The following is a 27,133-nucleotide window of genomic DNA, read 5'->3' as shown; positions in this document are numbered from 1 at the left end:
GGAGGAAACCCAGCTGCTGCAGAGGGAGCTGGGCTGGGAACCCCCAGCAGCTCAGGGGGGAAATGTATTTTCATCTCTGTGCTTCCAACCCCCCTTTTCACTGCCCACACCTTTTTATTCTGCTCGTGTAACTGTTTGCAAGGCGAGCTGTGTAGACCCATAGTGTTCTGCACCAGGCTTTGCGCTGCGCCCATCATTTGGGGCTTGACAGGGTGGCAGCAGGGGGTCCGGGGAAAAAGGAGGGATGTGAGACCCAGCCCTGTGAGCAGAACCTCTTACCAGGGCTGCAGAGCTCCAAAATCCCCAAAATGTCCCTCCTGTGGCATCCCACCTGTGCTCCCATGGGACAGGAGGGGACGCTGGCACTGCCAGGCACAGCCCCATGTACACGGGATGTGCTTCCAGCCACTGCCCCCATGCACACTCTGAAAATGGGGAGGCAGAGCTAAAACCTGGGGGCCAGCACTCACTGGAGGACAAAATCCCGTGGTGGCTGCTCCTCGGCGAGCCCAGGGCAAGTGATGCTCCCCAGGTGCTTCATGGCTCCACATCATCAGCTGCCAAAAAAGACCTGCTGGAAACTCTTAATGTATGTAGATTGTTTATTGATTCCAACATATTAATAGATTGGATAATAAACAGTACTTTTAAACATTCTCTTAACCAAAAATATAACAAATATTTACAATCACTCAGTAAAAATACAAAAAGCATACAGAGGCACTGTCTTTCTAAAAGACATAAGTGTAAGAGGTATCAAAAAATAGGAGACAAACATTGCTTGTTACAGAATACTTTACAATCACTGACTTGTGCAGTACAATTGCTATTGGAATATCATTACATCTGTGCAGTTTTGCCAATATGCTCACATATTTAGAATTTAATTAATACCAAGCTAAACTGCATTCCAGGTATATCAAAAATAAAGATAAAACAATAAAAAGCACAACGTAAGCAAAGGCGGGATTGGGAATTCAAGGTAGATTGCCCTCTATACAAGCATCCTAAAATATAATGTGTAAAGCTTTTCTAAAGAGAGAGTATCCCTTTTTTCTTCTGTTTTTGCAAAGGCAGTGGGAAGCTTATTCTTGAAAAAAAAGAAAATCAAATGTTTTATAAAAACTTAAATGCCAGTTTCACGTTTCCACTGTTGCCTGCAATCAAGTGACTCGGGAGATGACAGGCTCAGCCCCTGGGGAAAGGGACCCCCTTGGGGACACCCTGGGCAACCACCGGGGCCTCGCGTCTAAACGCCTCCCAGCACAGCGCCGCTCCTCTGGGCTACAAATCTGGGCACTGACGAGCCAAACGAGCTGGGAAGCAGCACGCAGCCAGCCCTGAGCCCACCCTGTCCCAAATGTGCAGAGATGAGCACTGCAAATACCTGCACATTTCCATCCCATGCTTTGTATCCATGGGGGATGTCACCTGCGCTCAGGGGCTCGGTTATCTGATTTTCCCCTTTCTGCACCTGCAGAGGCCAATTAAAGTTTTCAAAATTGCTTTGCTCTTTCTGTGATTTGCTTGGAAGATTAGGATTTATAAAGCATAATGTAATACTGTATGTTCAAATCACAAATAGCCGAAATAAGTCTTTCACCCACAAGCCACGAGCAACCAAACAGCAGAAAAGCAAGCAAACGGAGGTCTGGCAGTGGAAGAAGGTGACAGTCGGCATTTCAGCTGATCATCTGAAGTCAGAGCTGGGCTTAAAGGAAGCTGGCAAAGGTACTAAGCCAGGAGTCTGCGACCCAGAAGACGTCACTTGAATAAAGCAGTATACAACAGGTCCTGACCACGGTCTTATTTCCATTTTAGTTACGAAAAAAAAAAAAAAGGGATAATGTCTCTTCAAATCCATACCAGACACACTACATTTGGCTATCGGCCCCGATCAATGTGATCGGTTGATTTTAAAACAAACAAACGAAAAAAAATCACAGCAAGGACAAGCAGAAGCAAGCCACACTGTGCAAGTCAGGAGAAGCAGAAGAAGGAGCTCATTTGTCAATAGTTTAAGCATGACTTATTTACACTAGCTGTATTGGATATTAGGAAAATATGATTAGCAAGAATTTCACTCACTTTAAGAACTTTCCAGCATCCTGAAAAGTCCCGCAGAATAGACTGAGGCTGTTGATGTGCAAACACCAAGGTTCAATGGGTGATTTATTCACCTGCTCTCGCTGGCTGCCAGAGGCGGCCCCGGCCCCGCTCCCGCCGAGGACCAGGAGCTCCCCGCAGCGTCGCAGAGAGCACTGCCAGGCTCTCTGGGGAAAGGGAAGCCGCTTGGACCACAGCCCTTTATCCCCTGAACTTTTGTTCAACAGGCTGAAATAAACGGCAGCTCAACATCCGAGGTCATGGAAACTGCATGAGCCAATTCACCTGGCACACGACGCGTGATTTCGGATGAAACACGAAGCATATTGCGCACTCCACGGAGAAGTTAACAAGCAACTACAGCTTGCAGTGGGATTGCTAGGACTTGGATTTATATCCCACAAAATATCAATTTAACAGTTACATTATCAACGTTATATGTGCTGAAAATAATCACTCTGCCCTGCATTGCTTTGACACTTACATTAATTCTTATTCATTAAGGCCTGTGCAGGTTCATTATATTCATTAAGGCCTCGAAAAAGCAAAATGCGTTTTATTATGATATACCTCAACTAATTTTTAATATCGTTTTCCAACGACTTGCTCCTCAGATGCTTGTGCCAAAAGCTAACACAGCCAACCACGCAGCTGTGCGTTAGGCATCCCTTCCTCGGCGCTGCTGTTCCTGACCGCCCGACGTCTCCAGAAGAACAACCACGGGGGGAAACCTCCAGCCCCGCGGCAATATTCCGTCTGGCACAGTTACGGGCGCAGACACAGGCGTGGTCATGCACATTCACCTGGTAGTATCAGTCCCAAGTTGCTATGGGGAAAGCACATCAAAGGCTTTGGGTTGTTTTTGGTACTTGTGTCGTTTTCTGAAAATGTTGCATTCACCTTGCACCCCCCTGCACACACACAAAAAAAATCTTAAAGCTCTTCACAACTATGGATATAGAAATAATTTTTGAGGCACTGTAAAAATGACAAACATCTTCTTTCTAGCTTAGGCTGTAAACATCACAACAAAGATTTACAATTAAATGTTTAAATATATATTATTCACACATTCATGTCCAATTTAACACTAGAATGGGGCATCATGTGCTCGAAGAAAGAAAGAAAATGCAGGTATTTCCAGTTTTACCCCTGTGCACTCTGGTTGGCTAAGCAAAATCAAAGAAGCAATTTACTCGACCGTAGTCAAACTAGAGGACTGCGCGTTAATACTGGCGGTATGTAAGTCAAATCTCATCAACATCAGCGCCACCAAGATTTTTAGCTAAGTTTTTAAACAATATGCTTTGAGATCATCTCTATTCTCCAGATGAACACAGCCCATCATAAAAGGCATTATACTCGCATCTGAGCACTATGCCATTTAATGCTCAGTTTCACAAATTTTAACGTGACTGGGGGGGAGGAGGAAGAGAACCTTTGCACCTAAATCCTCTGCAACTCTGGTAAAAGGCCAGAACACGTGGGATGATCTTAAAACCCACAACAAACAATTCAGTCTTGGATTACAGCAGCACACTTTATATGCTGAACTCTGCAGGGCAAAACCTGGTTAAAGCTCTTGGAAAAGCTTCAGACTCACCTAATAGCTCCCTGTGAGCTAAAGCTTCCACATTTCAAAAAGATTATTTAAATAAGGGAGGGGAATGCCAACTATTTCCTTAGTTGGCGGGCAGCTAAAAATTTCCCCCAAATACTTGAAGGGCTGAGGGGTTTTGTTGTGTTCGTTGCAGGCAGGACCAGCAGATGGCAGTGCTCCCATGGCTGACACGCACTTTGCAAGGCTTTAGCTGTATTTACATTTAGTACATACCCCAAACCATTCTAAAACCTACGGATTTCTGCACCTGATAATGTCCCCTTTGGTAGGCCTCTAGTTCTCCGTGTTTATTTTGAGAGCACAGTGGTTTACCTTTAGCTAATTTACTACCACATTGATTTAATCTCTGTATTAGCCAACCAGAGCACTCCCAACACGAAGGAAATTCCCATCAAAAAAATTTAAATTAATAAATTATTTTCAGATACTGCAGTAATGTCCTTCCATTTTGCTGAAACTTTGATTTTTTTTTCTTTTTTTTTTTTTTTTTTTAAGTTCATAAAATAACACTCTCCGATTTATGTAATGGTCACGTAGAAAATAATGACAATGGAAAACTACCAAGGATTATATGGTATCATACAGAAGAACGCTTCCAATTTTCAAGTGGCTGTGACAACCAGTCCTCCCCAGCGCACAAAGCCTGGTCCATCTCAGGATACCAACGTCAGTACCCAGGTAGTCAGCACACTCCTTGAAAATGGTTTGCTGTTTTCACAGGCAGAAAGAGTTTTGTAGGCTGTGGTAGACTGAAGGAAGGTCGAGATCCATGACCCGACCAGTTTGATCTTGTCCGTGACAGAGGCAAACACAATGACTGAGGTTAGCAGCAGCAAGGTGTTAGCGTTCGCTAACAGAGTCGCGTGGTCCTTCTTCCCACGTCCCTCATGTTCTGAAGTGGTTTACAGAGATAGCCCGATGGTTAGACTGCTGATACTTGTTCATCTTCTGCAAAAGAAGAAAAAACAGCAAATTATTCCATCGGCCCCCTGCCTTGGCTGCAGACAGAACAGAACATCCCCGGTTATCTGACTAGAGCGGTTCTGTTAAGACTTCACTGCTTCACCGCGATGCTTTTGCTGCCTTAACAAGTGACCACAACACATGAAGTATCGCCATTTAACAAATCCTCAAGCAGTCTGAGGGATTAGTCACATAATAAACATGTATTACAAAACAGAAAATCCCATATCCTCCAAAAAATATTAGCATGCAACCCCCAATATCCCCAAAGCTACTGACTTTGGGAGAAAAGCCAGTACACTATTTCCCAACATGCAGTGATCACTGTAAAGGCTTTCCAAGTAAAATTAACCAGACACTTTAAAAACAGTAAGAGAAGTGCATCTAAAAGTGCATGGTTAAATTTAGTTTAGAAAAGTTTGGATTACAATGTTTGAAGCAATTACTTCCTCATTTTTACATCAAAAACATTTAATATCACGACCGAATTGATGCTGGGCAATTTAAAAAGTTTTACCCTAAATGGGAATTGCAGTAATAATATATATGTTAAACACTGTTTACATGTTATGGAGGGCCAAGATAGGACTATTTTGCATCAGAAATTGTTTTAATCTAGATTCCACTCTCATTTTGAGTCAGACAGGTTGAAAGAAACGACCACAACATCCTAATAAAAAATTAGTTCATTAGAAAGGGTGCAGAGAGATCACATCAGTGTGTAAGTATTAAAAGCAAATCAGCAGATAAACAATTAGGTGGTAATTCCTCTCACTTCAAGTTGGTTTTGACACAGTATGAAAGCAGGCTTAGGAATCTCTTGCATTTTGATCACCAGATAAACGCTGTGCTTGGTAGCATCAGCTCTTGCTTCAAACAAGATCGGGGAGACTTCAACCAGAAGAGACACTGGCAGGCCAAGGTGGGCTGTAGTCAGGTTTTGTTAAATACACTTTTCAGAAAAAAAAAAAAATACTGCTATTTTCTGCAATGATTTTAAACTCACTCTCCAGAAATTGCTGTTGAGGATTAATGCAGCTTAGAGTGCCAGCATGTTAGAATACAAAGGTGAGACAAGTTGAGAATCGTACAAAACACAATCAAATCTGAATTCAAAAGAATCGATTTGGGTCACCATCCCAGTGCCATCCTAAAACAGTGGGATGTCAATTATTTAACCTAGGCAGGTTGGAGCTTGTCTGCATGCAATTTATAGCCTGACAGTGTCCCTTAAAGTCATCACCACCACTAAAAGGAAACACATTTTAAAGAAAAAAGAACATCTACATGTTCTTAAGCATCTCATTGGATTTTGAAGGTCTCATATATATCAATTGTTTGGTGTCGAGATGTTTTTCCTAAATGGAAGATTTTTTTTTAAACATGTGTGTATATACACACAGATACATACCCACCACATATATGCATGCATATACACACATACAAACATATTGGTATATTTAGAGATCGATAAAGATTCAGTCTCAAAGAACAGCTACGAGAAAGCCCAGAACATCATCGTGAGGTACACACAGACCAGATTTACACGGCGGTTCACTTAACATCTACCGAGCCAGATGTTGCACCTACCATCCTCTTCACTATCTGCGTCAGTCATATCTGCTAGTTTAGGGTTGGACGGCTGCCGACTATGCCACTGAGGCATCTTCGATGAAATACAGGCCACCGGTTCGCTACTGAGAGATGCTGATGAAAGTCTAGAGAGGTCACTGGGCAGCATCTTTGACCTCTGCACTGCCACACTATAGTCGGGAGGTTTTAGGTGTGGGTGGTGGGGCGATCCTTCCTTTATGTCCGCTAAAGAAATCCCCATATATCCCGGAGGGGTGGGCGGAGGCTCCCTATACCTATCGTCCTTCTTAGGTGAGGTGACACAGTACACTGGCACGAGAAATAAGCAATGGAAATGTTAAAGGAGAAAACAAAGCAAACAAAACATTAAAAAATCATGAAATGCTACAATGGCAAAACAGAAACTGATAACAAAACGCAAATGCAGAAACACTAGTTATAACGACAGCAGCAGATATTGATGCTTTCATTTACGCTTTGTACTTATTTCGAGAAGTCAGAACAGAACCAGGGAGCTCATCGGGCAGGATGCCAGCGGGGCAGAGCAGGGCTGTAACCACCTCTGCATGCAGCCTGCAGTTACAGCGCTCCTCCTGCTCCCTGCTCCTGCAGCACCGCTCCTCCACAGGGTGCTGAAGAGCTTTAAGGTGCAAAGGGAGAGCCAGCCTGACAGTACTACAGCCTGCTGTAACCCTTTCACAGGCTGGGAAACTGAAACATATGAAATTAAGGCAAGTAGCCCAAAGTTATTTTGCACAGCATGCTAGTAGCTGGTAGTTAGGAGTGCAGGTTGACTTCAACCAAAAGCCAGGTCAGCGGCTTAACAGAAATTCATTATGATAAAATATCAGTGTATTAACTGATGTGTAATAAGCTATCAAATCAGCTGTGCTATAGGAAGAGAAAAAATAGAATCATGTGAAACTCCTCCTATGAGGCACTCTATACAGTCTGCATTCATTAGTTTGAATTTTCTAGCTGGAAATAATGGCTTATCATATACATACTTTAAATTATTTTAACCTATATCTTAAATTAAGTTCTCTATTTACAAGTGATGAATAACCAGGAATAGTCATGGAAACAAAAGCCTTTGGAAAGGCTCCGTTACACCTTTTGCAGTCAAACAGACTACCAACAATGGTATTTAATTGTAATGTCCATCCCACATAATTCATCTTCTACCTTCCTTCCCCATTCACTGCTCGTTCAGATCCCACTGGCTCTGAACAACAAAAACTTAACTTAGTAAATTACCTCCCCTCCCACCCACCCCCAGTTTAGGGGCTCATATGCATGTTAAATTAGGCTTTTTCCATGTGCGTGTTGCAACAGGATAGTTTCAAAGGTAGGATAATTTAAAAATCTGTTAGTTCGGTGCATTTGCATTCTTCTTATGGATGCATTTAAATCAGCTCGCGTTCTTTAGTTTCAATTATTTCATCAACTGTAATATTTTCTTATCTTACAACAAAGTGAAAGAATGGAAATAAAGCTGTACTTTGCGTGTTGGGGATATGTGAGATTCTGGGTGTTAGTAACAGGAACGAGTTGGTTTATACCTCATGGCTTTTACCTTCATGCTTGGATTATAGTAAAATAAACAAAACTGAATTCATGTAGCATGAGTTTTAACTAATATATGTGGGTAGAGGCAGAGATTTATGCTACTGGTTTGCAGAAACCATTTTCAGGTAACTAGCATTGGACTGGGTCCCTACGAAATAAATGGGAGGTGAAGGAGGCTTTGCTCCCCCTGGAGGGATGGGGAGTGGCTGGTCCTCCTAGCAAGCCCCTCTTTGGTCTGGAAGTAGTACTGACAGGGGTAGGCATTCTCCTTCAAAGGAGAAAGCTACATCTGTTTCCTAGAGCTAATAAATAGTCTGCTGTAATAATTAAAGTTGGAATAATGTGCATTGTTGCAAAGCTCTTTATGATATTTTACAAATGTTATCAAAATAAAACATCCTAATAGCACTTAAAGTCCACAGCACTAAGTGTCCGTAGTGTCTGGCATCCACCCCCAGCTCCTGGGGATTAAAAAGCCCCTTCACAAGGAGCTGCATTGCTGGCTGCAAGTCTTCTTCCTGCAACTCCTTAATCCTCTCCTGTTCCTATTAAAATATTCCCTCCTTTAAAAAAAAAATAAAAACTGGAGTCTTTCATCTTTAAACAAAACAGACTCTCAAACGTTCTCCTGCTGCCTATACGCTCCCAGAAATACAAAAAAATTTCCTTCTCCATGTGTGGTATCACCAGGTGAAACACTGGAGTGCAGAATGTAATCAGCTGAAGCTTAGATTATTACTTGGGAAATCTGTTACAACATTAGGAACTGCTAAGAAAAATCATTCAATAATTACAACTAAATTTAAGCAATTAGAACAAAAATGTTATGGTCCATGTTCCTCATCTTTTAAGCAAAACCTACTGGAGATGCAAAACTAAGTCTATCACGGACCCCTTCCAAAGCAGCTGATCACCTTCTCCGAGAATTCACTTTATAAAGAAACTACGGTGAAATTCCACACAGTGGTTCAGGGAAACCTAAGAGGCAGAAGCAGGAATTTTGATGTCTACTCTAAGTAAAAGCTGGGTGCTGCACAACGCAGAGGCATGCAAGCAGTCAGCACGCTGGCTGCTCTGCCAAGACCACATTCTGGCAGCAGTGTGTGGGCAGTGGCTTTCCAGCTCTGTTTCAGAGGTTTCAGGCAAGAACGTATGTGCCAGTTCTTTGGGGGGACTATTCAACACCAGCTCTCATTAAGCAAACGAACTGAAGATTCTTGTTTTGTTTACAATATTGTGAATGCATGCAGTCATTACAGGCTCTAGTAACAAGCTGTCTGTACAGAATAAGCAAATGGTGAAATAAAGCAAAAATATCTTTGGCATATTGGATGATGATGCATAGCTATCAGATTAGCATTTGCAAACCAGAAATCATATCCACCTGTATCAGGTCTCTGTTTAAGTAGGTATATGCATGCTCTACAGGAGCACAGGGCTGAGTTTCTCAGCAGCCTGCTATGACTGCATCAAGGAGACAAGCTACACGGTGCAGTATTCGGAGTTAAAACCAAGAGACACAGCCGTGAGCAAGGACAGCATGGCCTGAATAGCTGCCATGCCATGCCCTAAGATAGCTCAGCAGCTCAGGAGCAGTTCTGCAAGGCGACAAGAGCAAAGTCCATGCACAGGAGAAAGCTCTGGGCCAGCCTGCTGCAAGGCTCCACCACGCTGCCTTTCTTTGCAAAGCCAAGGAGGAGGAATGCAATCCAAGACCTCCACCCTGTGTGCAATGTTTGTTCAGGCAATTACCTTTGATAACACAAACCCTCCAGCAATCTAGGCAGTAATTAAATTGCATTTCAGCTGCACTCTTGGCTTAGGGTTTAGAGAGCTTTGCACTCCATGTTTTATCTTGTTGTAACCCAGTTCCCTTTGTTTTGGCAGCTAAACTCACTAGGACAGTGGAAGAACATCTTGCTTGGTAAAACTGCACATTTTGGAAAGACATTTTGTAATATTTTCTCCTTTTGTACATAGCCAAATCTCAGCTGTGTACCCAAATAAATGGCAGTTTAACATAGCAATGGTAGGAAGTGAATCTGCTTTTCCCTTGAGCCTCTGGGCACAGGAGTCCTGTGGATGAAACGTGCCCCAGCTCCAGAGGTGGAGGTGCTTTGTACCACTCAGCAATCACACTCTTCTCTCTTAGGATCATGGAAAGTCTGTATTGTAAGGACTCTTTGAGGAGCTGTGCTCATTGCTCTTTAACACAGGAAAGTCTACAGTGATGAGGGCTTCCAAAAATACCCCCAAAAATAAAAGGTCTTACTACAGAGAGGAACTGTCTGACATTTTCACGAGGACAGTTCTCCTGCAGACCCATAAAGCGACTGGGAAGTGTGCTGTTTTATTATTTCAATTTTCCTAATGCAAGAGAAGGTGGTTTGAAAACACACTCTCTGAGTAGCGCTCTGATTAACACCACATGTAAAGCTGAATTTAACATGCAATCCAGCCCCCAGATCTGCTGATGTCATTTCTTAACAACTTAATATCAAAATGCAAAACAGATGTAGAAGCTTCCACAAGCCTTTGGCTTGGCTTACCTATCAGGCCTTTTTCTGTACTCGAAGTAACAGTTTTGTAAGTTGTGTCAGTGCCTGGTTTAGAGTCCAAAACCTCCGTCTGCTCTGACGTAGAGTTCTCCAGCCCCCTGCGCTTAATCGTCCCATAGTTTGTCTCATACGTGTCCGACAGAGAGCTCGAGGAGGCCCAGCTCTGCCGAGACTGATCGTGCTCCACGCTGGCTTTCGACTGCCTGTTGTTTTTGGAAAAGGCTTCGGAATATAAATAAGCCTCCTCTGAGTAACAGTTTGTGGGATCAACTTCGGCTATAGGTCCGTCCAGCTGGGTGTGGCGGTAGGAATTCAGAAGATCCCAGCTCTTCTGGTTTGGGATATTCTGGAAGTTGTCATGAGAGCTACTTGAGCATGAAGTCCAGCTTCCCCGGCCACTGTCTGCTGCCTCTACTGTGATGTGGTCGTGGGAGATCTCCTCGTTGCTCATGGACGAGGTGAAAGCCATCCCTCTGATCAGAGCAGGCCTTGTGATTGACCAGCTGCAGTTGGAAACAACAGGAATCAGAAACTCATTAGCTTTTAAAACAGCAGTGGTGTACGCAGAGACAATTACCTGGTTTTAGAGGCAACGAAGCTCTGGTTTTATAACAGGTATGCAGCAAAGCCAGGACACATACAAGCCCAGCAAAGAGATACTGGTTTGTTCCTGGCTCATTAGTGCATGCTGTGGGAGGGCAGCTCTGCTTTGGAAGAAGGAACAAGTCTGCAACACACCTAAGAGGCTTGACCCCAGACTCCTAAAAGCCTGGTCCACAGCAGCTTTCCTCTATCAACTACAGCAAGACAGCACTTGATAGAAAGCAGGGGAGTAATTACACCGTAGTTCCACACCACTACTTTTTCTCTGTACTTGTAAAACAAAAACAAAATAATATACTTGGGTTCAGAATAAAAAACACCTTTGATCAAAGCAAGTCAGTGAGGTAGTTTTATTTGAGTAACATTTGGAAATACTGGGCATAAGTGACACTTGTGGAAGGGATCTGGAATGGCAGAAATTCTGAAAGCTCAAAAACTAAATTTCTTGTTAAAAAATGGCTGCTTGAAGCTCTAGTCATTGTCAATACATAATTAAGAAAAAATAAAGCCCAGTTTGCACAAGTTTAGAAAACAATAAATTACAAGCACTAGACATTATTCAAGTCTCTTAACTATTTCAGGTTATGTTAACAAATGCATGAAAGCACAACACGAAAATCCAACACTTCACCTCTCCCATTTATTGACACACTGGGAGATAGAAGAACGTTTCTTAGATACGTGCAAACAACTTGTTTTTCCCCCTTGCTTTTCTATTTTTTAAATTCTAGCATAAAACCTGTTTTCTTACCTCCACAACCCCTTGAAACTAAAGCATTGAAGAGCAACCACAAACCTTGAACAATCTGCCTTTGATTTGCAAACAGAACCCAGTTTGTAAAGCAGCAACATCCTTGGTGCTGCACTTCAGTTCTGAAGGCAGCTTTGCACATCCTGAAGGCAAGGTGCCAGTGACCCAGTGCAAGGGGCATTTCGCTCAGCACACTGAGCTCTGCCTACACTCAGCATCTGTTATGCCTTGTAGAAAAGGGAATTACTTTAGGTTATGAAGCACACCTTTTAATGCCCATTTTAGCACAACGGGATAAACCAAAACAATTTCTTAAAGGCTGTATCACCCTGGCAAAACATACACTAAGGTCTCTTCACAGGGGAGAGAACTCTGCAGAATGCTGGTGTATTAAAATCAATTATACAGAAACAACACACAGCTCCTTATAGTGTTCGGTTATAAAAGGATTAGACTGCTTTTAAAATGACCTGTAAAGACTAGAAATGTGAGGAGAATCTCTCATTCACTTGAATCTGCAACATCTGAGGACAGAACACGCTATCCCAAGGAGATTTCCACATATTAAATTCTGTGGATCAAAGCTTAAAATGTAGTAAAACAAAAGCAAAAAGCTTCCATTTTTAAGGGGTGCATCAGGATGCATTCTCATTGCACTAAGGTAACAACACCGCATGTGCAAACTCTCAGGAAGACAGTGGCAGCAAGCTTCCACTCTGCCTAGGCAAAAAATAATAATAAAAAATCCTTAAAAATCATATTAGAGTACGTTAAGTGACTGGTACTGCTGACTGAGATACTGTTGGTATCATCCTGTTCTTGTTCTGCTCTCTTGGTACCTCACAGCAAGTGATTTGTTAAATATCAGACTAGCTTTTAATATGTTTTCAGTTTCCTACAAGAGACATCCACCTGAAGCCCAGTGATGTGCGCAAGCTGTTGTTTATGAACGTAATACCGCAAGTTTCATGGGAAAACGTGCATTTCCCATGCAAAGCAGCCAACACTCCGGCTTCTAACAGCTCAGAGTTTGTAACTGCACCCTGCCAAAACCTTCACTCCCCTCTCTTACACCACAGGACCACGTCCAGCCCGACGCAGCTCGTCTCACCCGGGGCAGGGCTGGCCGTAGTCCGTCAGCGGCTGCGGGTGCTCCTTCCTGTCCGCCCCCGCGGCGTCCACCACCGTCAGCGACTGGGACAGGCCCCTCTCGTCCTGCAGCGCTGCCGACATCGAGTCCACCGAGCAGTTGCTCACGATGCTGGAGCGGGACGAAATCTCGCTGTGACTGGAGTCCGAGAAGTTATCGGATTTCGTGGAAGGTATGAGGGCGTAGCCTACGGGAGAGGAGAGGAGAACGTCAAAGAGTTCACTGGGTATGTCAGTGGAGCATTAACACACGTATCATGGATATTTAAAGATAATACCAAATCCTACTTGCAATCAGCCCAGTGAAGTTTTTATAGTACTAAAGCTTTTAGCATCTGCCAGCATCTAGTACTGCAATTTATTAACTCAAGCCGAGTGCCCCCGGTAACCTAGCTGCAACTCCACAGCCATCCAGACCATATGGCGAAACCAACGTCAACAGGATCAGCACTTGCAGCATGCACAGTGGGTGGATAGATCAGATCTCTCCAATCTTACAAGCGCTCAGTCCCCTACTATAAAAGCCGTGCATTCCCACAGCTTCCTCTGGCCTACAGTCATGAGAGACTCAAAAAAAGATTTTGGCAGAGGCTGAGGAGATGCTGACTGAGGTAAAAGTGAGCTATTAGCACTCAGGGATAAGCCATATGGTCCATTTCAGTTTTATTATCCGTTCCAGAATTAACAGATCAGGAAGCAAAAGTGGGAAACGCAACTTTGGCAGGAGCCGGACCAGACACCAGCACTCCTCACGCAGAAGGGAAACAGCTGAAGACCTCACCAGTTTCAGAGCAAAACATACCACACTTTTTTTCTGCTTGGCTTTGCCCTCAAATAACTTGTTTCAAATACAAATAATGTGTATAGGCCCATATATGCAATACTTTCCACTAGTACCTGTAGTAGACCTGAAAAATGCTGCTATAGTGGGGTCTTGGGGTCTTTATGGGCTCTGGTTACAGGTATCCTGTATACTCTTCTGCTGGCACAACTAAGGTGACTCAGATTGGGATACCTGTTCCTAGACCATATTAGAAAAAGCACTCAGTACGGACAACTTGATTAAATCTTGTGATGACCTCAGAGAATGAGGGATAGAACTGAAACGCCCTGAATTTGGCAAAATGCCTCTGTGCTGGTCTGAGGGCAACCAAGCTCTGAGGGCCTTCAGGTTTAGGGACTGACCCTGCTGAAGCTCGTCCTGCTGTATCGTCAGGCAACAAATTCAGGAGGTGTCTGGTAAAGCCATTTGCTTTGCTTGTTTTAAAAATATTTTGCCTCACATAACTCTGTCCCACAGCTGCGGGTTGTTCCCATTTGTTTGAGGGCAACAGGTCCTGGATTAATAACTGTTTTGTTGTGTTCTTTTTTGTTATTTTGTTGTCTGTTGTTTTTTGTTTGCATTTAAATATTTTTTCCTTAAAGTTCCCACTGAGTTTCTCTATAGCAAATCCACTGCATGTCAAGTTATACAAACCTGCCTTATCCTGCCTTCACTGAGAAACGGACTGCGATATGCCTTACATTACGTGCATAAAATTACAAAGTTAGAACCTTTATTTGAAAATACTGCATCAACAACTGCTGCATGTATAGTTAAATGAGCGTATGTAAACTAATCAAAACATTGCCTGCCTTCTTTACAGGAGACCATATCAATACATAGTTGACATAGTCCTCAGATTAGGATTTTGTGTTACCCGGTTTCCTGCCAATTGCTCAATTTTTCACTTCATTTTTACCTACCTGTGCCTTTGAGCTGAACTGTCATATATTCACATCAATTAGGTGAAAATATGAAGTGATCAGGCAATTAAAAATCATGACAGTGGTTCACACAAACTAATATGGAAGACTGATGCCATCAAGTCCACAAAAAACAACACAGATCGTATAACAAGGCATCTAGAGCCACTGGCATACATGCCACTGAGCATACAGCTCAGAGTTTGAGAGATTTCACAGTTTAAGCTTACTTATTGCTGTACAATTGTGAGCTATATGAGCATTAAATATCATCAATATTATCCAACTAGAGAACTGACAAATTTATGAATAACAACAAATTTAAGACTAATGTTTTTAATGTCAAATTTTAGTTTCCTTTCCTTTGGTAATAATACCTCATATTCTTTATTTTGCTCTCTAAAATTAACACCACTGTACTACAGTTAAGAAACGTTCTCACTGTGTCCCTTTTAAGACACTGTTCTTCAAGTACCTCAAAGATCTGTAGAACAAAAGGTCTCCTCCTTGTTAAACAGATGAGCACTATCTGAAAGCTGAGTCATTAAATAACGGCACACATACATAAACAGCCTAAATGCAAATCTTTGCCAGGCTGGAAAACTTAGCAGAATAAGATGTGGCCAATGCAAATATACACAAACCCCACCAACGCTGGAAGTGATCATCTGTTTTACATAGTACAAAGGACTACTTTGAGTCAAATGTAAAGAACATTACAGAACTTTCTGTTTCACTGGCATTTGCAAAACACTAAACAACAGAACTCACTGTACCTGTTCCTTGATTTTCTGAACTTCACATTATTTCTTTTACTACACTGTAAGGGTGATTAGTTATACTGACACAAATACCTTCTATTTTTGAAAAGGTGAACGGAAGTACATTAAAAAAATAAACATATTTTAACGAGCCTGTATGCAACTGCATAATGCTAACATAACTTGGGTTACATGAGCGTATCTGATATGGAATGGACATCATAGTCTTTCTTCTAAAAATACATCACAGAGTCTTCCTTCTCCTTCTAGGCCCCATCTGTAGACAGTCACATGTCAGTAGATTGCTGTTGCTATAGATACTTGCTGTGTTCAGAGCATCACTGTCTCTGTCCTTTTGTTTTTTGCTGCTTTCTGAAGCTTGAATGTGCTCTGTTTCCCTTTTTGCAGTAAAGGCTGTTCTTTCCCTGGAGAAGCTTCTTTCCCTAAGTCTTCCAAACAGCAGTCCCTTCTCTCTCCTGCGCTCACGCTCAGCTTCTGCCTTTTCACTCTCATCCTTTCTTTCTGCCTTTTCACTTACGTCAGAACTGCCTCTTGCTTTGACAATCATCTGAATTTTCTTTTGTAAGTAAGCCCCACCTATTCCGTAGCTGCGCTGTCCGCTGTTCTTGTTGCTGGTTTCACTGGCGAGGGATGAGGAAGACCCAGACAGATTCATCTGACTGCAGTTATCCGACCTCTGGATGTTACCAACTACAATGAAGTGCACACAGACAGATCTCGGTAAGTAACAGCAAAAGCAATGCGTTGATTTAAAAAATAATTCTTCGGTCTTATTTGCACGTGACTTGGGTACAACTTAAAAGAAAATTAAATTGAAGATTTAGTGAACTGTGTTCATGCCTAAAATTATGTCTTCCAGCTGTCTGTGAAGCACCTAATTTTAGTTCAATAAGCCGTTAACAGTACGCACACAACAGGATACGGATTACCTTAATCAAATTAATTCAGTGCTAAAAATAGGCCAAAAGCAAGTTGAATTAATGAAATAATCCCCAAAGAAATAAAACATTATTTACAAAGAAAGTCAGCAAACATAACATGTTTATAAGAGAAATACAAGAGAAGTGGAATCTCAGTGGAACCAGGTTTGGCAATCCAAGGAGTTACGGCTCTTGTACATACGCTGTGTTTAAGTAAAACAAGTGACATTCTCCTACGGGAAACAGATCTTGTGACAGCCAAAGTGGATGGGCCAGCACGATCTCACACTGCAACAGGTGAGAAGATGCAGCAAGTCACCATGCCATGCCATGCCAACCCAGCGGCTCTGGGCTGTCAGTGAGTCAAAAGCAGCGCAGCAGGGATGGAGAAATGCCTTACACTGTTCAACACTGACCACACTGGCTGCCTAGAAAGTGGTGTTAAGAGATTTCAAATGAATTCCCATCCAAGCTTGACTAACGATGAAGTGATGCAGGTCTTTTAAGATGAAGATATCAGAAAAAGGGATTCTTGGGGCATCATGATAGACAGGGATATATACAAAGCCCTGTGCATAAGAACAAAAATATGAATAACAACCCTGGGATTTGGATGAATGCACTTCTTTTGTAGCTATCAAAACCATCTGTTGTGGAGAATTACAGCAGTATTTTATTGCCAGCTCCAGCTAATCACCCGATATTCCAGCTACCTTAGGCAAAAATGTAAGATGTCACAACAGCTGCAGTTTGTGTGCAACCCCACTGTCTTCAGGAAATCCCCAAGTCTGCGAATCACGTTAACCTTAGTGGTCACCTAGATCCGGAATGATGCACTGGTGGGTGTCAAAGCACCGAAGACCTATAGGGAATTCTGTCAGAAGCACTTAAGCTATTTTAATGAAATTAATTATTCCACTCCTTACACATTAGGTCACTTTTAAGGCTAAAACATAAACACATTGGAAAAGAACGTCTATTATTAATTGACAGGAATGCATGGTTCTATTCTTGATATGAAATAACTTAATTACCATCTCTCTTACATGTAATTACCAAAGAATGTTCCTCACACTGTTACCCTGTTTTTTGTAGAGCACTGGCACAAGCTGCTCACACAGACACTGCACACTGTGAGCACTGATGAAGCACACGTACCTTTGCGTGGAGAGCCCTGAGGGGAAGCTGGTGGGCTGGAGTGCAAAGAAGATGCCATGGACATAGTGTCTTCTGTCTGCTTCTTAGTACTTACTTCCTCAGACAAGCTTAATGACTTCTGTGGAGAGCCTGTACCTACAACAACAATGCGATCATTTACTACATATTATTCTTTTTTCAAGTTAGCAATATCTGTGGCCACAAAAACATCATATTGAACAATCACTGAAGAATTCAACAAATACGGGAGCAGATGCTTGGATGAATTCTGCACGCCATGGCCACTGATGCTACTATTGCCAGCTGCTCAACTGAAATGCGTTGAAACATCCACAACTGGAACCATCCCCACAGATACTCTGGTTGTAGGTTTGACAAAGGACTAAGAACTGTATAAAGCACAAAGCTTGGAGGAAAACCTTGCCCTTGACACTGTTCGGACAGCGCTAAAAACAATTTTCATCATAGCCAACAAATGCATTCAAGATCTTCTGAATCAGGAGTTCTTAAATCAGTAATTGCAGGCACTATACAGAACACAGCACAATTAGCAAAATCAGTTTACCACAGTAATTAGCAAACTGATAATTCAGTATCTTTTGCCATCTTGCACAGGACAGTGGTAAAGAGTTCATTACATTTCTCAGTTTGTTGTATTAACACTGAACATAAGGGAGTGAAGAAATACCTCTCAAAAAAGCTTCTGGAATATATCAAGATGCACAGGCTTTCAAGAGGAGAATTGAGAATAAACAGTAACTACAACCACTGTTATAACACATATGCTGCAAGACTTTATTCTAAAACTATTTTAGTGAACATTGATGCTCAGTGTATCATAGAATCTTTTCCTATCGTTTATTAACTGCAACTAATTTTATTTAATAACCCATTTAAAATAACCTTACCTTTTAAATGACCCAACAGTTATGCAAATACACCAAAAGCATTTTAATGCATAATACTACTTTGCAATTGGTAAATGTAGAAACAAAAGAAATGTAATGTTCACTAGGAACAACTAGTAACAAGTGTTTCTCCTTTTGACAATAAGGTTGTTATAACTGTGTTCCAGAGCTTAAAATATTAAATGTGTTTGATTTGTTCCAATGATTTCATTGAGAAGTATCATAATTCATTTTGTCATGAAAATAAACAAACTATGCAATTCTACTCAGCTGCAGCAAGATCTCCTTAGAATCTGGGAATACAGAGCAACAGACTTAATCCTGTACATCTGGCCTGCTCAAGAGACATAGTAAGATCACTTTAGTTAGAAGTCTAAGTCATTTTCTTGAATGACTAACTGAGATACATGCATAAAGAGGTCTCAGATAATCCACCCAGCTACAAACAGCTCCAGATAGCTGAAGATACTCACTGAATGTGACATGATCCTTTGTCAGTCCCTTCTTTCTACTGGGATATAAGTTCACAGTTGGAACCTGAAGAACTTGACTCATTCTGTTCTGCTGATGCTGATGTGCTTTAGTGGTTTGGCCGATTGATCTCATGGGTACTGGAGACATTTCGGAGGATTTCGCCCCTCTTCTCTCACTTAAATTCTTGGTCACTGTTATGGAAAAACTGGACATAAATATCTTGCACTTTGAACGGCAGGATTATTACAGTCATTCTAAGTACAAACAGTCAAAAGCAACCATGGTACGAAGCAGATTGAACATTCAAAATGTTTTTTATTCCAAACATTCCTAGCTTGTTGCACTGAAGAGACAGGTGCATAAAATGACATTAAAAAAATAAACTAAAAAACTAAACTTTTTGAAGTGTCATACAAGTACTTTATCTAGAACAAAAAAAAGTTATTTAGTTCTACTACAATTATATTCCATATTTTAAATGCTTGTACATAGGGCACAAAAACTTAACAGCAACATCTCTTTCAAAATTATATTATGCCACAGAAGAGAGAAGGAGAGGTTGCTTTGCATCCAGCATCAAACCGTTCACTAGGTGGCACAATTGATTTGCAACGCAGGGAACGGATTCAGTTTCTACCTTAATTACGCAGCAATTAATAAACTCAGAAGTTAAGACCATCTGACTTCCCTTAAATTACCTTGGAAATGTGTGGATTGCAGATTAACCCCTGCTCATTGTTCCTGCTAGCAAAGGTAGGAGAATTTCACTTCTGAGATACGAGCGGGCAGCTGTACCTCCTACTTGTCTGAACATGAGCAGAAAAAGTTATCTGCACAAAAACCATCTGCAAAACTACGTACCAGGATCCCTGACTCAAATCTACCCCATTAAAATTTATATACGTAACGTGGGCAAATGCACCATGTGCAGAGCACCTTCCCCTGGAACATTATATTGCTCCGGCTCCACTGGAACAAAAACCATAAGGAGATGCTCCCCTGTGCTCCGCATTCATTTCCCATTCTTTCTGCTAGCTCTGCAAATTATGACTATGATCTCAACCTTTTTTTTCCTTTATTTATGATATATTTTGATAATATGCCATTCTTCTATATTTATTTGCAAGTCCATTTAGCCTTCATTTTCCTTTTTTGAAGCTTAAGAAAAAAAGGACTTGATTTGCTTAACTGCTGGGAGTAAAACAGTCAATATATATTCCCAGATTTTAACTTCCAAATGTCTATGACTAGCACTGTTCAAACAATATTTATTTAAATCATATGTGCCTAATTTAAAAGAATTGAAAAATAACCTCATAACATTTATATTCGTCTCCTGGGCACAATACAACCACCTGTTATGTATTCACATATATCATCTATTAAGAATTCATCCTGGCATGCTTTGTTTTTTCTACAGGAGGAAAAAAAGAGTGCATAAAACCACCATTACATATCTTCCATTACCTACACAGCCGAACAGAGCACTGGAAGCATACCTCTATCAGCATACAGATGCCTTGCATCTTCCTATTCAGAGCTACCTGTGATTTCCTGTGACCTCAAGCATAAAATCCGTGTGAAAACACGATTTAACATTTTCAAAAAGGGAACTAAGTATGGCCTTTTCCTATATCACTGCTATTTAAGAAGAAATGAATAGGAAGGCACTTTGGGAAATAACAGGGATTTGCACTCCTAATATTGAATAATGGAAAGGACCCAAAATCTTATCTTCAAGATGTCATCATCTATTCATGATCTTAACTTATCTCATCACAGATAAAATGGTATTTGAGGACAAAAACGACTTAAAATGCTGTGTTTGTACATCAGACAAGCATGAAACATTATTTTGATTAGCAGGGTTACTACTGTTCTATTTTGAGACAACTCCATGGTTGGGGCATTTGAAAATCTCTCAGAACCAAAATAAAATGAAATTACCTCTTCTCAATTTGAAATAAGAAGTCACTGCATTGTGTAAGAGAGCAGATAATAGTTTTAGTTGGACAGTTGCACAGGACTTCAAATTATGAAAACTGTCCTGCTGTAGTCCTCTATTTTTGACTGTCAAGCCATGTCAATCCCATCAGTCAATATTGACTTGACTTCTGCTTCTCAGCAATCTTTGTTTATTCTAAGCTGTAAGTCATTGCAGTTTATATTGATTTTGTCTCTTTTCATTTTCTTGCTGTTCATATGGTAAACGTTACTTTTATCCTTCCTAATTCTGTACAAGGACAGCAGGGCAAGAATATAGCTAATGTACTATTGAATTCCCTTCCAGACTGCTAAAAAGACACGGAGTTTAAGAACTAAAGGTCAAAATAAAAAAAATCATTGAAGTTTTCTGAACTCAACCAAGATCAGAATATAAATGCTGGCTTGCTGAAACCACATTAGTTAAGATATGAATTGACAAACAAGTTATTTCCTAGAGCAATTTTTCTTGAAGGGAGAAGAGAAAGATCTTAAATGGGTCTTTCTAGGGAAGGAACAACATTTTCACCAATTTGGTGTTAATCTACCCTTACATATAACCGTACTTACGAGTGCTATATGCGGGTTCACACTGCAGTGACAGAATTTGGATCTTTTCTTCGTCTGTCTCCACATTCAGGTTGGACAAGTACTGCTTCACCTTCCTCGCCATCTGGGCGTCCTCGTACAGCTTCTTGGCGTTGAGCAGTGAGCTGCGCCGGGCCCGCTTCTTGTGAGCGCCTCCCTGCACATCCAGCATGTTCGAGTTCGTGCTGCCCTGGCTCAGAGACCTAGAAAAGAAAAGAGCAAAGCGGTCAATTTTTGGCTCTCGACAGCAACGAGGAGCTTAAGTAGCACACCCCAAAGCAGATTAATAATCTTCAGTTAGGGCTAGTGCATGCTGATGCAAATGAGTTAAAAAGATGAACAGCATTAAAACAACAGTTGTCTTAAAATGTTCTGGTAAAACTGATAGCAGCAACTGGAGCCTAGGAAAGGACTGCACATGAAAGTGTGGAACTAGCAAGAACGAGGCGCGACACTGTGTAAAGTTCCCATTTTGCTCAGCTAATGAATCATGGCTTGTTCTGCAAACCCCACGCTATTTCTGCAGACAGTATTAGTGGATAAATTTGATAACTTTGTTGGTTTAAGGAAGCTGGTACCCACTGTATGCTTCAGGCTTATGCCAGAAACTTCTTACAATCCAGCTGACTACAGAAGAGAGTGACTACTGTAATCCTCTTAGAAAACTGAGCTTCGGACTATGCTTAAATAAGGGAAAAACTGTGTTAAATATGCAAAGTACATTTTGTTGTGCGCTTAATTTATTTCTCCAATTAAGTAAAAACTCCACAGAAGAGCAGCTCATTAAAAATCGGATCCCAACAGAGGTCAGGAAGGCAATGATGACATACATATACTCAGACATGTATAGACTCACATTTATGAAAGACAAAGCTCCTGAATACGCCTAATTCTGAGCTGCCAATTCTATTAGCAACTGAAGCAAAAATAAATCAGTTAACTAAATCATTAATGCACATCAATTACTATTCATGGCTGTCACTCCTGTTCACACTGAATCAGTGACCAAACAATTGACCTTGATTTAGTTAAATATACACATCAACTCTGCTTTGACTTTAAAAGTCATACAGCCACGTCCTAACCAATTTTATTTTTATTTTTTTTAATAAATAGAGATAACAGAATTAACTTCATTTTCAAGGGCTAAATTCTTAGTAAGGTTACTTATCAAAACCTTGGGTGCATTTACAGACCCATAAGTGGCAGACTAAACAAACTCCAGCACAGAAGAGCTGTAATAGCTCAGAGTCAGAATTAAACATATTGTTTGAAGATGCCTGAAGAATCAAACACACCGAGTTTAAAAACAAAGAAATGGTGGAAGACACCTGCCTGCAATATTTTCTAAGATGTTTAATTACTTAAACTAAAAGAAAATATAAGCTTAAAAACCAGAGTGGAAACGTATCGCTTAATTAAATAAAAAGCTAAGACTATAACAGGTGAAGAGCAACAGATGGCACGATGGACTGTTAACACCTATTTGAAGCAAGGAGTCACTGATCTCCACTACAGGTAAAACCCAAACTATTACCTGTTCTATAGTAATATAAATTATCTTTCTGTTAACGATTATGTAATCTTTAATTTCATATGTGCACAGTTTCTTTTAAGTCTAGACTTGACTTTTTGAGTCAATTTAATTTCATTTTCCTTAAAAATCATTTCTTGTTACTGATTTGTGTTCAAAGGCTACAGATCACCAACCACACTGCTGGGAAGAAAGGCAGTGACAGCAGGACGGGGTGCTCAGGGGGTCCAGGCACTCTCTTTGAGAGCTGCACTGGGTGCAGGTGATCACTGACCACTGACTGCTGCTAGCCCAGCTCCCCCTTGGGGGCATCTACAGGATGCTGAGCTCGCTTCAGGGACTGGCATCCCAGCCTGCTCTCCCCTGTCCACCTAGTGCAGATGATGCTGCTGTCGCCCTCACTGCTGGCAGGGTAAATCTGAGCCTGGGTGCTTGCTGCTGATGATGGCTCTGCCACGCTAAGCTCCCTCTGCAGCTTGCAAGGCACTTGCAGCAAGAGCAAACCACCGGGAGCATTCCTGCATCCGTCCTCCTGCAAAATGCTGGCAGACTAAAGCAGAGCTGGCTTTAAACCAGATGCCCATAATAAGTCAAGTAGCAGAGTGTGCAAAGGCACATAGGCTGAGGAACACAGATAAGTCATGTGCAAAAAACACATAAGAACACACAAAATATTGCTACCATGTCATCTTAAAATCACTTGTTACGTGGAAGAGTCAGCTACTTCATTAGCCAACCTTGTTAATCTCATTTGTAGCCATTTCGACAGTCAGTCCTCGCACAAGTAAAACTTCAGTGAGGATTCTGGTGTATGAAGTGTGAAATACATTGTATATATACTAAAAAACAAATAATTTGGAGCTCAGACTCAAACTTCAGAAGGGGAATTTATATATTATCACAATTCAATGCATCTTTACAGTTTAAAGTGCGTAATGGCTTAAAACTTTTTTACATGTAAAGACCACGTTATTTATTTCCAAAAATAGTTCGCCTTCCAGTATAACTGCACAGCAGCTTTTTTTCTTTATGCAGTAAGCCAAAACGCAAAGGACTTATCCAGCACACAGAAGCAACTCAGAATCTTTATAGCTGCAGTATAAAATTGACTATAACTCCCTTATTCCTGTTTTCCAAAATATATGTATTGCAGGGTTAATAAAATGCATGCTGTATTTCAGGTGCATGCACTAACGAGGAGGATGCAGTATGTTAAGAGTTGCATAATCTTTATTTATCTTAGTTGCATTCATCTCTACACTTACCCCAAACTTCTCCACCTCTTCTTCCTGTAAGCAAGAGCCATATACATTGAAGCATGTATTTGAACAGAAAAGCACAGGAAAAAAATAAAACAGTTGAGAGTCAGGAAGAAAGATGTAGACAGGAAAGAACAGAAAAGAAAAGATCTCTATACAGCAAATTCTTCTCACACAACAACACAATGTTTTTATGGAATGCAAGGACAGGACTCGTTCAAACACTTCAACATGGAAGAACATCTATCAGTTTTTTGTTTATTTTTAAATTTAAGCTCTGAATTTAAAAACCAAACGCAAGTTAAATATTCTTGTTAAGTATGTCCCGTAAGACAAACTCAATTTTGATGGAGCAAGCAAAGGCTTTTTAACTTATTCATACTGTAGAAAATGCAATTGCATTAACTTATTATATGCATTAGGACCACAGTAAATGTATGAGAAATCATCAGCATTCGAGTTTATGATGTTATTTTCTCTTGATTGCTTGCTGGAAAACAAGCTGTTTGCCAAATACCCGCTGAAAAACTAGATGCTCTATATTAATTGGTAATGAACTTGTTAGCAAGTCTCATGTTACCACTAACAAACATCTTTTCTTGTTCATTTTTCATCTTCTTCAAAAACATTTGTTGGTGCTTCATAACACAAACTGATAGATCAAACACCAGAGGCAATGAAAATGAATATAAATGATGAAAACATGGAATTATTTTCTTTTAATCTCTGGCACTATCGCTAATATTAGATGCGTATGCATTTTATGTCAGTGTGTACATTTTAAATTATGGTCATTAAAATGTCTTCTGTAATTCTGAAGAAAGACACTAAAGGGTAACTATTTATTTACTAGTAAATTCAGCTAATGATTAGATTTCATTAGGCCTCAGAAGATGGAAAGAGCATCGGGGAAGTCTATTTATAGATAAATTTCACTTGTGAACATCAAGTTTTCTAAAAAGCAACCGTAATTTACTGATAAGGAACTTTATAATTTTATGTTAAAAGGGAAGTTTGGGTAGTTCAAGTACAAGAGCATGAAGGTGACCCCCTGCTTTGAAGGGAATCCATCCTTAAAAATGTTAACAAGGGATCCGTTATTTTTGTCTCATACTTCCATCTGACCAATTTTAATCAAAATTCTTGTCTGCCTATAGCCAGCCCTGAAAACAAAAACCAAGCGGGATTCATTATCATCTGGGAATCCTGACCATTACAAGACCGCAGAGAAACAGCCTCTGTCTCCAGTGCAGACATGCTAAGAGGCTAACAAGCAACTTGAAAGGTTATCCTGACATTTTTCCAAGGAGAAACTGCAGCGATTCACTGTCCCCTGCTCCCTATTTGGGCTGCACACTGAGGCCACAGAGGTGGCATCAGGATCCTCGCAGACACGATGGGGCCGCTGGTGCTTTTACTTCAGCCAGGAGGAAGCAAAACAGATCCAGGAAATTACTTAGTTCCACTAAATATAATCTAGAGCTAATCAACATCAGATTAGAAGTCGTGGTGCTTTTACTCTGCAGTTTGTTAACACAGAGGCTGATGATATCACGAATCAGGAAAAAAAGGAAAAATTAAGAAAACACTCTCCACCTGCTTACAGCCTGAAGATACGAAGCATTATGTAGGTGGAGCAAGCTGTGCTTAGAATAAATAAGTTACTTTTTTTTAAATTATTTTTTTTTAACAGTGAAGTTTCTCTTGTTTTTTAAAAAAGCAACACTCAGATTTATATATGGGTGATTTATGTGTTTTGTTTATATATTATTTTCATCTGATACTACACCTCTCCCTAAATTCTACTGATTAATATTTTATTGAGCCTTTTCTCCTTTGCTTTATGAAAGCAAATTGTTTTAGCAGTCATTAAAAGTAACTCCTCGGAGCATCTATCAGCTATATTTTGATAGATTTTGGTTCTGATGGTCAATGTCAATGGTATGTTACACAATGAAATACTAACAGAGCGATGCACACACAAACCCAGATCCCTACCCACTCTGAGACACCTTCAGTCCTACTAGCTTTCTAAATTGCACACCTTTGTCTGAACATTACGGCCGGATCCATGTTTGCTGAGGTCATTCTGACAACTTGGCGGATTTCTTTGGCAATCATCCTGAGTTTCTCGAAATTTACCAGGCCGTCCACTTTAGAATCATTTCCTGCATAATTGAAACACACACACACAAAGAGTAAGAACACTTTTCTTTTTTTTTTTTTTTTTTTATGGGCAATGTGTTTCTAGTACCCCACATTAGTCTTCCTCCCTCCCTGCCAACGAGACTGCTTTAGTCAAAATAGCAAGAAAACAAGAAACTTTGGCAACACACAAATGACAGTCAGGCCCACTCACACTATCCAGCATTGCTTTTGCTAATCTATTTCTAATTAACATGTATTAGTGGGAGGAAAGAGGACCACAAGAACTATGCCCAAATTCATTGACTTAGACGTTAATATCATATAAATAAAACTGACATCAACAGCATTCACTTTATACAATTAGTTCAAATAGTTCTGAAAGATCCACACCAAGAATATGGTATAGTGGGGAATGCTTCACCTTAACCAATTATGAACAGAACTCAGTGTAAGGAGCAAAAATGAAATGTTTAAACAAAACCCCTTGAAAATGCTGAAAGCAAGAGTAGGAGGTGTTATATCATTGTAGCTGTCTGAAAGCCACAACATAGAATGAAAACCTAGAAACACTGCAGCAACAAGTTTTTGTAAGAGAAATACATTTCTTTGGTAGGGTAATTACTAGTCAGCATACTCACCAACTCCTTCATCCTAAACTTTATGACAGTGATTTAGCATTGCTTTCCAAATTTTAAAAACACACAATTTTAATTTTTATCT

At 40.7% G+C, this 27,133-nt stretch overlaps 1 protein-coding gene across 6 annotated transcripts in view; it reads right to left on the bottom strand.

Moving 5' to 3' along the window:
- Positions 1–584: 584 nt before the first annotated feature.
- RAPGEF6 (Rap guanine nucleotide exchange factor 6) overlaps positions 585–27,133 on the bottom strand; it is a 123,403-nt gene continuing 96,854 nt past the window's right edge. For 3 of the 6 annotated variants that reach the window (XM_084535467.1, XM_084535468.1, XM_084535472.1), the window contains 10 exons: positions 26,310–26,433; positions 24,272–24,295; positions 21,455–21,675; positions 18,901–19,092; positions 17,520–17,654; positions 16,018–16,131; positions 12,876–13,101; positions 10,402–10,913; positions 6,281–6,592; positions 585–4,675 (listed from right to left, as the gene is read on the bottom strand). In XM_084535467.1, the coding sequence (XP_084391593.1) occupies positions 4,650–4,675; positions 6,281–6,592; positions 10,402–10,913; positions 12,876–13,101; positions 16,018–16,131; positions 17,520–17,654; positions 18,901–19,092; positions 21,455–21,675; positions 24,272–24,295; positions 26,310–26,433 (1,886 nt within the window). In that variant the 3' untranslated portion in view covers positions 585–4,649. The remainder of the gene's footprint in view (positions 4,676–6,280; positions 6,593–10,401; positions 10,914–12,875; positions 13,102–16,017; positions 16,132–17,519; positions 17,655–18,900; positions 19,093–21,454; positions 21,676–24,271; positions 24,296–26,309; positions 26,434–27,133) is intronic. The other 3 variants (XM_084535469.1, XM_084535470.1, XM_084535471.1) reach the window with 2 other exon arrangements.

The sequence above is a fragment of the Aythya ferina genome, assembly GCF_964211825.1.
Source record: "Aythya ferina genome assembly, chromosome: 14".
Lineage (NCBI taxonomy): Eukaryota > Metazoa > Chordata > Aves > Anseriformes > Anatidae > Aythya > Aythya ferina.
This window is presented reverse-complemented; position numbering and strand designations above follow the sequence as displayed.